The 12,794-nt window shown below is 44.4% G+C and overlaps 1 protein-coding gene across 1 annotated transcript; it reads left to right on the top strand.

The window, feature by feature from the left end:
• The first annotated feature begins 2,591 nt into the window (after positions 1-2,591).
• On the top strand, positions 2,592-12,211 carry PFDN4 (prefoldin subunit 4). Its single transcript, XM_059038966.2, has 4 exons — positions 2,592-2,855; positions 9,291-9,398; positions 10,230-10,370; positions 12,020-12,211. The coding sequence occupies exons 1-4, from the start codon at positions 2,832-2,834 to the stop codon at positions 12,149-12,151; spliced, it is 405 nt and encodes a 134-aa protein (XP_058894949.1). The 5' UTR covers positions 2,592-2,831; the 3' UTR covers positions 12,152-12,211.
• The last annotated feature ends 583 nt before the right edge of the window (positions 12,212-12,794 follow it).

Here is a 12,794-nt window from a genome sequence, read left to right as displayed (position 1 = left end):
AGCACTGGTTTTCCTGCAGGAAAGGAGATTAGCTCAAAGGATACTGTGGGCTGGGAAGCCAAGGGGGTAGGGATGGCGGGGAAATGGAGTGAGAAGGAAGACATCCGAACCAGAGGGAAGCAGTTCAGCACTAAGGTTGGGGGCGGTTCTGCCCACTGTCCATCTGTCCAGGTTAAATGACGCTCTCCTTATCTGCCCAGCCCCTCTCTGACCCAGCCCTCTGAACAGCCCCATGTGATGACTGAACTCCCAAGAAGAGGACACTGTTGGCTGCTGATCCAACAACCCTTACTTCTTTCTTCCTCTTCCTTGTTTCCAGAAACCCAGCCTACATACTTTATACATACTACTTTTCTTTATACATACTTCCAGCCTCGAGGAATTAGTCATCATTGCTCACGGTAATCATTAGTCCTGTAGCTTTTGCCAGTGATTGAGGTGGGTGTAAGACAGACATAAAGGCAAGGGGGCTAGGAGATTCTGGGAAATACATTTCTCCTTGAGAGGGAGAGAAAGCAAGAGTGAGAGAGCACAGGACAGAGAGTCAGGGAACATAGCAGAGAGGTACGTGCTGACCCCTTTTCTCTCTGCCTGTGCACCTCTTGGATAAAGACGTGACTCTTGAGGATGCAATAGCCATCTTGTGATGATAAAGGGAAGGCCAAGGACGACAGCATACCCAGCTGGGAGCCGTAACTTCTGCTTTGGTCTGAATGCTTGTGTCCCTCCGCACTCCCCAGATTCATACCTGGAAATCCTAATGCCCAGTGTGATGTATTAGGAGGTGGGCCCTTTGGGAGGTGTGGAGTTCAGGAGGGTGGAGCTTTCACAAGAGGGATTTAGTGCTCTTACAAAAGAGACACCAGGGAGCTCCCTCACCCCTCGCCCCTTCCTCCGTGTGAGGACCCAGCCAGAAGGTGCTGGCTGTGACAGCCCACACGTGACCATGCTGTGGCCCAGATCTCAGACTTCCACCTTCCAGAACTGTGAGAGATAGATTTCTATTGTTTATAAGCCACCCGGTCTGTGGTATTTTATTGAAGAAGTCTGAACACAGGAAGACAACGTCTTTTTTTTTTTTTTTCCAGTATGCGGGCCTCTCACTGCCGTGGCCTCTCCCGTTGCGGAGCACAGGCTCCGGACGTGCAGGCTCAGCGGCCATGGCTCACGGGCCCAGCCGCTCCGTGGCATGTGGGATCTTCCCGGACTGGGGCACGAACCCGCGGCCCCTGCATCGGCAGGCCGACTCTCAACCACTGCGCCACCAGGGAAGCCCAAGACAACGTCTTTGAGTTGCTGATCCAGCCCAGGAAGCTCCTTCCTCCATGAGAGACCCCTCCTCTCCTCTCTTCCTCCCATTCTCTGTGCACTCAGCGGCCACCTCCAGAGAGCCCCTCGGGACCACCCCCTTCTGTTCTTCTCTGTCTCGGCACCTCACTTGTTTCCCCCGTCAGGTGCTTGGCACCATTTGTAATGATTTTGCCCTTTTGTGTTCTATCTCCCCCTCCACTGTCTGTTTCTGCTGCGCCTTTAAATTTGGCTAGTTAGTGATCTTTTAAATGAATGAGTGTCATTGATGGAGATTTCACTCTAGGCCAGATCCTGTGGAAAGATCCAACCCTGAAAAAAAAATCGTCGTTCAACAAATATATATTGAGCACACATGAGCCGAGCCCAGGGAAGACCTAATGCAAAGAGCTTGGATTCTGGAGTTGGGACTCTGACGGAGCAGGCCATGCCACGTGGGGCTAAGGGTTGTGGCGGAGAAGGCAGGGTGTGCTTGCTATAAGGCCCCCTTATCCTTACTTCCCGAAGAGGAAATTGGTACTTCGAGAAAGGAGACTTGTCCAGAACAATTCTCAAACCCTTGGGATCCCTGAGATCTATTCAGGGGATCCCCGAGGGCCTCCTTTTTCCAACGACATATCTATGTGAGATCAGATTTTCTTCATATATAGCAATTAAACAACGTATTGCAAGAGATTGAACGCAGAAGCAGGTATGAGAATCCAAACTTCCATTAAGCCAGACATTACAGAGATTTGCAAGAATGTAAAACTGCCATTCTTCTCGATGTTTTTTTTTTGGTCTTGGAAAATATGGTTATCTTTAATTTTAAAATGTTGCTTACAATAACATGAAATGGATTTTTAAATTATTTTAAATTAATAAATACACTCAAAAATTCTGCTTCTAATATGATAAATGTTGAAGAATATAGGACAGAAATTCTTCAGGGTCCTCAAAAAATTTTAAGAGTGTAAAGGGATCCTGAGACAAAAAAAATTTAAGAATCGGGAGGCACATGTGTCAGAGTATACAGTAATTGCTGAATAATATTGTTGAAAAAAATTAACTACTAGGAGTACTTCCTCCTTTTTATCATCTGAATTATCAGGGCACATACATCTCTCACGCTATTGCCAAGGTCATTCGTTCTTAGCTCTTTTTTTAGGGAGGTGTATTTCTTACCCGGTTCGTGGGATGGGTGGAAAGAAACGACCCTTCCGCCCGCTCGCAGCCCCGCCGCGCTGAGCGCCCCCTGCTTCCCGCTGCTGGAGCTGCGGCCGCTCGCCACACCCACCCCAGTTTCTGTCGGCCCACAGGGAGTCGCCTGTCCCTTTAATTGGAACGTACCAAGTCCTTCCAGGTTACATGTCCTCCCCGAGTCCCAGACCTTAGGAATCACTGATCGAAGATCCAGCTGGAGGGAAAGTAGACACCACTTTGTGTTTGGCGGGAGTCCTGCGTCGTCGGGGAGCGAGGGAGGGCGCGGGGCCGAGGCACACCTTAGCGGCCCTCCCCGCCTCGGACCGTAGTCCAGTCCCAAGATGGCGGCCACCATGAAGAAGGCGGTGAGTGGGGTGCCGGGGGTGCGGGATGCTCGGTCGGCGGTCGGGGGTTGGCCGCGGGGGGCCGGCCGCGGGGTGCTGGGGGCGCGCAGCTCTGAAGCCCGGCGCGGGGCTCGGGGCCGAGACTCCCGACCCTGAGGGCGGCCCCGGGGCGAGGCCTGACCGCGCCCGGCGTCTTGGGGTCTTTCTGGGCCCCCGGCCGGCCGTGGGGGCACCCCAGCTTGGACCCTCAGAGGACTCTGGGTCGCCTCTGGCGGTGCTGAGGATGATCCTGGAGAGTCTGAGGACCCCGCTGCCCAGACCTTGTCCTTGGGGTGTGGGCAGCCTAGGGGTCCTGATGACTGCGGCTGGCCATAACGCAGGTGCTTTACCTGGGTCGTCACGTTTAACCCTTACAAGTTCACAAGGGTGGGCGCTCTGGTACCCTTCTTTGCAGGCAAGGAAGCTGAGGCCCAGAGAGGTGGAGTCACCTGCCCAAGGTCACGCAGCTGTAAGGAGCAGGGCAGGAACCCGCATCCCCGGATTATCTGGCCTCTGAGCCACTCAACTCTACGCTCGGTGCCCCTGCGCCCTCCAGGCTAAAACCATCTGTTATTGAGGATAGACGATGGGCCGGGGCCCAGAAGCCGTCCGTTTATTATTATCTCAGATCCTTCCAGCAATTTAGCAAGGGCACGTTTTCCCCCCACTTTACAGACGGAGAAACTTAGAGCGGTGAGCGGCTTCAAAGTGACTCAGCTAATAAGCAGAGGTGGAGTGCAAACTCAGGTTTTATTTTGTTTTTCCCAAAGCCCACCTTTTATCCTACTAAGCAAGCAGAACGCGTCTTCAGGGCTTATAATTCGTTAAGTCTACCCAGATGCTTAAAGAAATCTAGATAGAAAGGAAATAAAATGGAGAGGGGCAAGGAAACAATAACATCTGATATTTATTGAGGCTTTACTGTATGCTGGGCACCGTTTTAAGCACATTGTGTACATTGTTTATTTTAATCTTACACTCCTTTAAGGGTGATGCTGTGTTTAACCTTATTTTACAGATGAGGAAACTGAAGTACAGAGGCAAAATTAGGGTTTAGATAAATAAACATAGATGTTCTGCCTCCAGAGCCTGTGTTTTTAACTTCCATGCCGTCTGATGAGAGTCCCTTGGCTGAAGGGATTTGCTCTGTAGGTCTTGTGTGTGTTTCCTTTCATTCCACTTCTAAGACCGCCTGCGAATGTGCTTCCATTGCTTTCCTGCTCAAGGGCACCTCATAGTCTTAAGCCCTCCTGCTCTTGCTGTAGGGTGACCAGTCCATCCAGGTTTGCCTGAGATGGAGGGAGTGCTAAAACTGGGAAAGCCCCAGGCAAACCGGGGTGAGTTGCTTGAATTCTTATCAGGTACCAGAGTAGGGTTTAGGGCCATGATGATTCAGACAGAAACTATGTGAGATTCACTTGGCCTCTGTTTTGTTTTTATATTGGGCCCTCTGTCAGGTATGGCCTTTATTAACTCCATGGAAGATGCTAGTTGTGGTTCACCCTCACTCGACAGACGTAGAAACTAAAGTACAGAGAGATGGAAGTAAACGTTGAGGAAATGGTGGAAGAATGGTTTGAACCCTGGGCTTGATCGCAAAATTCTTGATCACCAACATTTTTCCCCTTCATTCATTTAACAAACTTTTTGAGCATGGTCTACGGCACAGTTTCAGTTTTAGGTGGTGGACATAAGAATGGTGAACAATAATGAAGTTTTCATCCCCTTGTCCTTATAGCGTTGTAGAACTTACACTCTTGGGGAGAAGAGGCAGGTGTTAATCAGTAGTCACACAGAAAACTGTAAAATTTGCAACTCTGATAAGAACTGTGGAAGAAAGGGGCTTGTGAAATGAGGGCTGGAATAAGGTCTGCGTTGAGGTCAGAGAAGGCTTTCCTGAGAAGGTGTGATCTGTAGGATTCCACGAGGGGCAGAAGAGAAAGTCGGAGTACCTCCTGCAAAGGCCCTGCATGCATTCAATAAAAGGATGGCCAGGATGACAGGGAATCGGGGGGGGGTGGGGGGGTGGGGACAGGCTGAACCATGGTGGTAAAATAGCCTATAGAGGGGTAGGTGGTGGCCAAAACATAAGATTTTCTTCTTTATCTTAGTAAGACTCTCATAGATGCAACATCTTCCTGTAGGTGTTTCCAGTGCTGTGGACAATTTCTGATAGGTTAGCGACACGTGCCTCTTTGCCGACTGTAAGAGAAAACAGGCATGCCGATGTGTGAGAGTGAAATATCACAGGATAGCCCTTGGAGTTTAAGAAAAATTGTTTGCAGTCTGGAGTGCTTTATAACCCATTACCTCCCAGTGGGTCATGACTTTTTCTGGTGAGAAGTTAAGATGAGATGATTCCGTTGTGTCATCTCCAGAGTTCTGCTTTCTCAGACCTGGTTCTTGGCCATGAAAGGTACTGCAGTCCAATTTCTGTTTATCGTCCTGAGTACAAATGACTCTTCCTCAGAGAAGCCACCTTTGACCTTCCCTTCACTCCCCAGCCCCTCAACACTTCCACCCCCTGAACTATTTTGCTTTCACTGTCACATGTATCACCACCTAGCAGAAACGCTTGCTTTTTGCGTACCTCTTCTACTAGAATATAAGTGTGCCAGTATTCTTGAGGTGAGGACTCATGAATACCCTCCTTTCACAGTGCCTCGTACATACGAAACAGTAAGTAATTATTAAATGAATGACTGTTCACAGGGAAGGTGAATAAAAATACACAGCAAAGTTTTATATTGTAGAACTTGGGTAAACACCTTTAAAAAACAAAAATAAAAACAGACTACAATTGGCCGGAACTTCCTCCTAGGTCTTTAGAACCTGAGGGACCTTGCTGTGGGTCCAGACTGTGCTGGTGAAACCCAAAGTCAGTGTGGGCATGACTGAGGGTGGCTCCTGTTCCTCCCAGGACCCCGTGAGAGGCTGATGCTCCAGATAAGGGTGCAGTCATAGTGCAGGGAATTTTAACTTTCCCCTTGAATCTTGGGCAGTCATATTTCTCTTAAGCCTAGCGGAATTTTCCTCTGGGTCTGGGTCTGTTCTTTGTAATGATTTTTGGTAAACGTTATTCAGGAAATAAAGCACTTAGCTGTTGTTTATTGAAAGGTGACTCCATCTCCAGGCGCTGTGCTAGGTGCTCATTTTATCCCCTCTGCAAGGTGGGAATAGCTTCCCCATTTTACAGATGACAGACCTGAGGTGGGTCCAGAGAACTGAACAATTTGCCTACGGTTCTTGCTTCCTCGGACTTGAATCCACTCTTACTGTTTCCACCACTCTGGTACTACTAAGTAACTCCTTCCTCCTTGAGCTATTTTGGCTTCGTGAGCGGTACTAACTACATCTGGCTTCTCTCCTAACCTTCGGGGGCGTGGGTCCCTTTAAGAATCTGATGAAAGCCACGAAGACCCTTCCAGAAGGATGCACATATAATACAGAGCATTTTGCATAGTTTCGGGGTAAATGGACCTCTGACAGTCGGTGCACTCCCAGTTTAGAATTACTCCCTCCCTGCCAAATGGAGCTTCCAGCAACATAGGAGTGTTCTAGATCAGTGAGATTAAAACGGAAGCCACCGTTGTAATCAGGGAGGGTGCTGACTTCTCACTTTCCACAGTAGACAGCCCTCCCCTGGGTGGCACGCGGTTTAACCAGCGTGTGTGTTTTTTGCCTCACACCCCGACTTGAGCCCTTAACCCCAGGGAGAAAACCACCATTAAGGAAATGAACTCCAGGGTCCAACGTGTGCTGGGGGCAGCCGTTTGGCGAGGCTACAGCAGGAAATGCCTGCTTTGGAAAGGTAGAAGGCAGGTGGCCAGACTCTCCACAACTTTTCAGAAACCCTGTGTCGGTGAGTCTGATGGAACATGATTTAGATTCAAATTCAGAAACAATGGATTAAGCCTCAGTTGTGTTTCAGACAGCCCTGTGCTGGGTGCTTTCATGGGGATTACCCTGATAAAGCCTCACCGTGACAAGTGCACCTATAAATACATATTCAGGCTTTCAGGGACTCAATATTTGAATTCTGCAGGAGCAGGAACTCTAGAATTCGCTGTCCCCTGTCGGCGTAGAGAGTTGAGACTTCTTGTGCAGGCAAATGACTTGAATGCCAACATATCTGCATATGGACTTTGCTTTGGCTTCTGTAGCATAGCTCAGTGTTTCCCAACTTCCATATTTGTAAAAATTATGCACCAGGGTGAACATTCAAAGCTATACATATATCCCACTGTAAAGGATTTTTTTTCAAGGTATCTGCTGGGTGTCTGATGATGGGGCTGATGCGTGTTTATTGGGTGATGAGAGCCTGGGTCAGAGGAGGGCTGAATTCTAGGTGTCTGCATTTATAGTCTGATCACCAAGCTCCATACTGCTTGAGACAACAGGTTGCCTCAAATAAAGGAAATAAAAGTCAATTGTCATGAGAGACCAGGTGAAAGGATGGGGTGTGGTTATTGTGAACTATTACTGTTATTGTTAAAAGAGCCCTAAATAGTCCTTGTTGAAGCTGTATCTGTCTCTTTCCTGCTTTAAATTATCATCAAGTGCCCTTGTTCTTCTTTTATAAATGAGGGGAAACTCTAAGGAAGTCTGTTATTTTAAAAAAATGTTTTAAAAATATATGGTCCCTTGTTAATCAACTATATTCGAATATAAATTTTTTTTAAAAAATGAAAAGGGGGGCTTCCCTGGTGGCGCAGTGGTTGAGAGTCCGCCTGCCGATGCAGGGGACATGGGTTCGTGCCCCGGTCCGGGAGGATCCCACGTGCCACGGCCGCTGGGCCTGTGCGTCCGGACCTGTGCTCCGCAGCGGGAGAGGCCACAACTATGAGAGGCCCACGTACCGCAAAAAAAAAAAAAAAAGGAAAAGGGGAAGGAACCAAAAGAAAAAAAAAAATGTCCTCCTTTGAGAATCTGATTAAAACCAAGGACTTCCTGCTCCTTTTCTAGATATGCATGATTGCGTGTATAAACACACACGCGTGCGCACACACACACACTTTTGCCTTTAATTTCCAAGAGCTCATGGACCTGTCTGGACTCTGGAGCCAGATTACCTGGGTTGAAACTGAGTTTTACCACTTACTTGCTATGTGGCTTTGGATAAATTATTTAACCTCCCTGCCATGCTTTCTCCATCGGTAGAAGAGTGGTACTAATGATCCTACTTAATAAGAGTGATTGGAAGATTAGCAGAGATAATAAAGTACTTAGGAAGTTCTTGGTACATAATAAATGCTCAGTAAATGTTAGCTGTTATTTATATGGTTTCATAGATACTTTGTCATCTAAGTAGTCTAATTTTATTAACAAATTTAATCACATAGTTTAAAAATATTCAGTTTTTATCATTTTACAGTGAATTACACCTTATTCATAATTAAGACACAAACAAGTTCTGCATTAAACATAATTTTTAATGTGTGTGTGTGGAATATAGTCACTGAAATGCATAGTGACCCTCAAGCCAGTATATCAGTTAGATTAAAAATTATAGAAACAGACTTCTGATAGCCTCAATAAACTTAAGCAAGTTTTAACTCTGAGAGAACTAGTCTGAGGCATTTACCAAAATTAATTATCACATCACTTTTGTACCCCGGGGCTATCTTAAAAAATTCTGCTCTAGGCCAAAAGTTGACTGACTTGATTCAGGACTTATTCTGTTTTTTTTTTTTTTCATGGGTTTTAATTTTGTGCCATACAGCTCAAAAGAGTTTGAATTTAGTTATATTTATCTCCAGAAATGGGTACACTCCTGTTCTTGTCACTTCCTTATTACAAAGCCTGCAGTCCCTGGAGAGTTTCTGTCAAGATTTCTTCCCTGTTCTGATTTTCTGGTACAACCCTCAGCTGTGGAGGCTGGTGGAAAATAGTTTTAAAGGTAGTGCAGTTTTGCTCTGTGTCGATTCAGGACTTACTCTTTTTTTGGCGGAACGCGGGCCTCTCACTGTTGTGGCCTCTCCCGTTGCGGAGCACAGGCTCCGGACGCGCAGGCTCAGCGGCCACGGCTCACGGGCCCAGCTGCTCCGCGGCATGTGGGACCTTCCCGGACCGGGGCACGAACCCGTGTCCCCTGCATCGGCAGGCGGACCCTCAACCACTGTGCCACCAGGGAAGCCCAGGACTTATTCTTAATTGTTATTTATATTTGAAGTGTTTTTGCACCTTAGGCATTCATTACTCCATAGCATATCAGAAGAGGTTATAGATTTATGAACAAATCTTAAGCTTGTGGAGCAGAAACTTAGTAAGACCTGTGTTTGTGATATTCTGTACCTCTTGTGATTCTGGACTCTGAGGGCAAGTAGTTTATTGGGCTATTTCAGAGTTATATTAAAAGCTAACCTATAACTTCTCCATTAAAATTAATTCTACAAAACAGTGTATATGTGTTTTCAGGCTGCAGAAGATGTCAACGTTACTTTTGAAGATCAACAGAAGATAAACAAATTTGCACGGAATACAAGTAGAATCACAGAGCTGAAGGAAGAAATAGAAGTAAAAAAGGTATTGAAAATGCGGATCTTACTTAAGAAAAATAAAAGTTCTTCCTACTGTAGGTTTTTAAAACTAAATTCAGTAATATGTGATTATATCTGTCTGGGCTCTTTGTTGTAGATGACAAAATACACTCTCGTTAGTTTAAGAAGGAAGGCGTTGGTGAAGGGAGGTGAGATGGCAGACAGATTGTTGAGGGGTGTGACCCTTGGCTGAGTGTCCAGGAGCAGGTCCCAGAACCAGAGAACCTGGCTGGTGATGGAGGCTCTGTTGTCGCCGCCGATCCCAGAGCCAGCTGCCCCCTCCACCACGGGGACGCTGCCCCTCGGTCCTCGGAACAGCGGGCTGCTGCCGTGCCCACGCCTGCGCGTCAGGGGCTTGTGCTCAGCCTCTCCCCATGCAGCTCTCCTGGGTTGAAGTCCAGTTCAGGTGGCTTTGATTAGTGGAATTTATGTTATTATTTGCTTTCATCCTGTCATCAGGCAAAGCTGAGAAATGCAGGTTTGTGTCTGCGTTCCTGTTTTTATTCTACTATAGGAAGGGAGAAGTCACAATGTGGGAAACAAAGTAGGAGACATTTTGAGTGGCCATGGATACCTCCACTGTCCAGCACAGGGGGCTTATAGCAATCTGGAACTGTCTAGAGGACAGTGTGTGAGTGAGCTTCGTGCTTCCTTACGAAATGCTATCTCAAAATGTAAGAAACTTAATTTTAATGTGATGATACCTGTGTGAGAGAGTCCCTCAGAGAGTTGAGGTCCCCAAATTAAAATTGGCTTTTGTCCTCTATTCGGGAATTTTGAATACATTCTTCATTGCCGTTCACCTTTGTATTGACAGAAACAACTCCAGAATTTAGAAGATGCTTGTGAGGATATCATGCTTGCAGACGACGACTGCTTAATGATACCTTATCAGATTGGTGATGTTTTCATTAGCCATTCCCAAGAAGAAACACAAGAAATGTTAGAAGAAGCAAAGGTATGTTGGAGTCTCTCCCTGGGTGATGAAGTCTAAGTCTTAAATTAGGATTTATGTCATTATAAAGAATGTGTAATTATAGGTGTAGGGAAAATAAGGGATGATAGCTAATATTTCATGCATTCTTACAATGTCCCAGGCCTGCTCTGGAATGTTTTGTTTTGTAAGCATGATTTTCTTTAATCCTAATGATAACTCTATGGGATAATACTGGGAATCCCAATTTAGAGTTGAAGAAGAATAGAGGCTTAGAGAGGTTATGGGACTTCCTCGACGTGACAAAGGGAATGCTCTTTGACTCCAGAACCTGTGTTCTACGTTAATCGTATTTAGAAAGTACAGACTATTATAAAGTAGAAAAGTCACCCGTAATCCCACTACTCAGAGATAATCATCCATGATAAACATTTTCATGTATTTCTTTTATGTTCTCTCCTCCTCTTTCTCTGTGTATTTTTGCTTCACGTTTTGGTCCCTTATGTCTTAGTTGGGTATTATCTTGTTCCATTTAATGTTCATTTAATCCAGCAGATCTTCACTGGGAGCCTGTTCTAGGCCAGCGCCACGTGCTTTAAAAACATCAATTTTGGTGACTGTTTAATGTCATGTTGGTGGACATTGATTCAGCCCACTGTCCTCCTGTTGTTCCATTAATTTGTTTTCGCCGTTTTCCTATAGGAATTACTGTGGTGAGCATTCTTAAACCTGAACCTTTGTTCACATGTAGGAAGTTCTTTTAAGGAAATCATCAGACAAGTGTAATTCCTGGGTGAGAGTATGGATTCATTGACAACATTTGGGCTTGTTAAAAATTCAGATTATTGAGCCCAACCCCAATAATGTCTAATTCAGGAGGCCTGGAGTGGAGCCCTGGAATTCATATTTCTCATAAGCTTCCAGGTGATCTGGGGGCCACCCTTTGAGAACCACTGGCCAGTTTGCTAAAATAATAACGTTGTCAATACTAGGCATTCTTCTTTTGTTCCTGATGTTAATGGGTACATATATTATTTGTGTGATTCCATTTTTTTCTTTGTCATGTTTAGGAAAAATCCTTTTGATTCTGGCCAGGAAGGAATTTCTGACATTCCATGCATTTTGTGTGGCAAAGCTGCTCTTTCATAAATGAGGCTCTCATTACTGCTCTTTCAAAGTCGAACTCCAGGGGCCTGGTAGTTAGGGAAATTTCTGCCAGGTTTTGACGATAAGTTGTTACTTTTAATTATTGGTGAGTGTGTGAATTTTTATCATTTCCTATAGTTCCATAGTTATTTTTGTGGCAAGTTGGAAAAGGCTGTCAGAAGCCAGGCCCCCGTGGTAAACTGTTTACCCTAAATGTTTGAATGTCATTCTTTCTTTATTAGGATATGATAATTTAGGAATTAATTTTCTTTTATTTTCTTCTGTCTTTTAAGTCAGCCAAAACTGAGAAAAGCTTGATTTATTGTATAATAAGCAAATATAGATCATGAATGAAAAATGCCCCACATTCAGACTTTTGGTTTAGATTTAATTATCAGTGTTATTTAGCTGCCTGTCCAAGTTTAGAAAGTTTTTGACCTAAAATTCTTCCCAAGTATTATTTCATCCACAGATGCTCAGAAATCATCCAGTTGAATAGAATTAATTTAAACTAATTTTTTTTCCAGAAAAATTTGCAAGAAGAAATTGATGCCTTAGAATCCAGAGTGGAATCAATTCAGCGGGTGTTAGCAGATTTGAAAGTTCAGTTATATGCAAAATTTGGGAGTAACATAAACCTTGAAGCTGATGAAAGTTAAACATTTTATAATCCTTTTTTAAATTTGTTTAATAAACTTGAATATTGTTTAAAATGATAATTTCCCTTCTTCAAATGATATGGAAAGCAAAACTTTTTTTAAAATTTTCATTTATTTAATGGAAACGCCTATTTTCACATGTCTTGCTTATTTATTTTATATTTTTAAAAGAAGACAGTATTCATCTATGTATTTTGCATAACAATTATATCAAGTGTAGGGGCTTTATGTCATGTTATTAAAATCAGTTAAGCAATCGTTTACGTTTCTATATTATCATTTAGAATATTTGTGCATTTTTTATTATAAGAAAATTTAACAGTTAACGTGTGTCATGTTGTTTATCTACTATGTCTATTTCACTTGCCACTTAGAGATGGTAAAAGCACTATGGAAAGATCTGGTCCTACATCTTTTACTCACTTCACAACTAAAACTTTGTCATATACTAAAACATATGTATATAGTTTCTTTAAATATGTGTAGTATATATTACATCTAAGCATATGTATTTCACATATAGATCTTGGTTTAAGAGTCCACATGATGCTGAGACAAGGGAGGCATGTTGAACTTCATACACAGAGCAGAACAACAGAGATATACCAATAGAAAGAGATGTTTGGGGTTTTTTTTAAATTAT

This window comes from Kogia breviceps, chromosome 14 (assembly GCF_026419965.1).
Source record: "Kogia breviceps isolate mKogBre1 chromosome 14, mKogBre1 haplotype 1, whole genome shotgun sequence".
NCBI lineage: Eukaryota > Metazoa > Chordata > Mammalia > Artiodactyla > Physeteridae > Kogia > Kogia breviceps.
The sequence above is the reverse complement of the archived record's forward strand: the minus strand, read 5'-3'. Positions and strand labels throughout refer to the sequence as shown.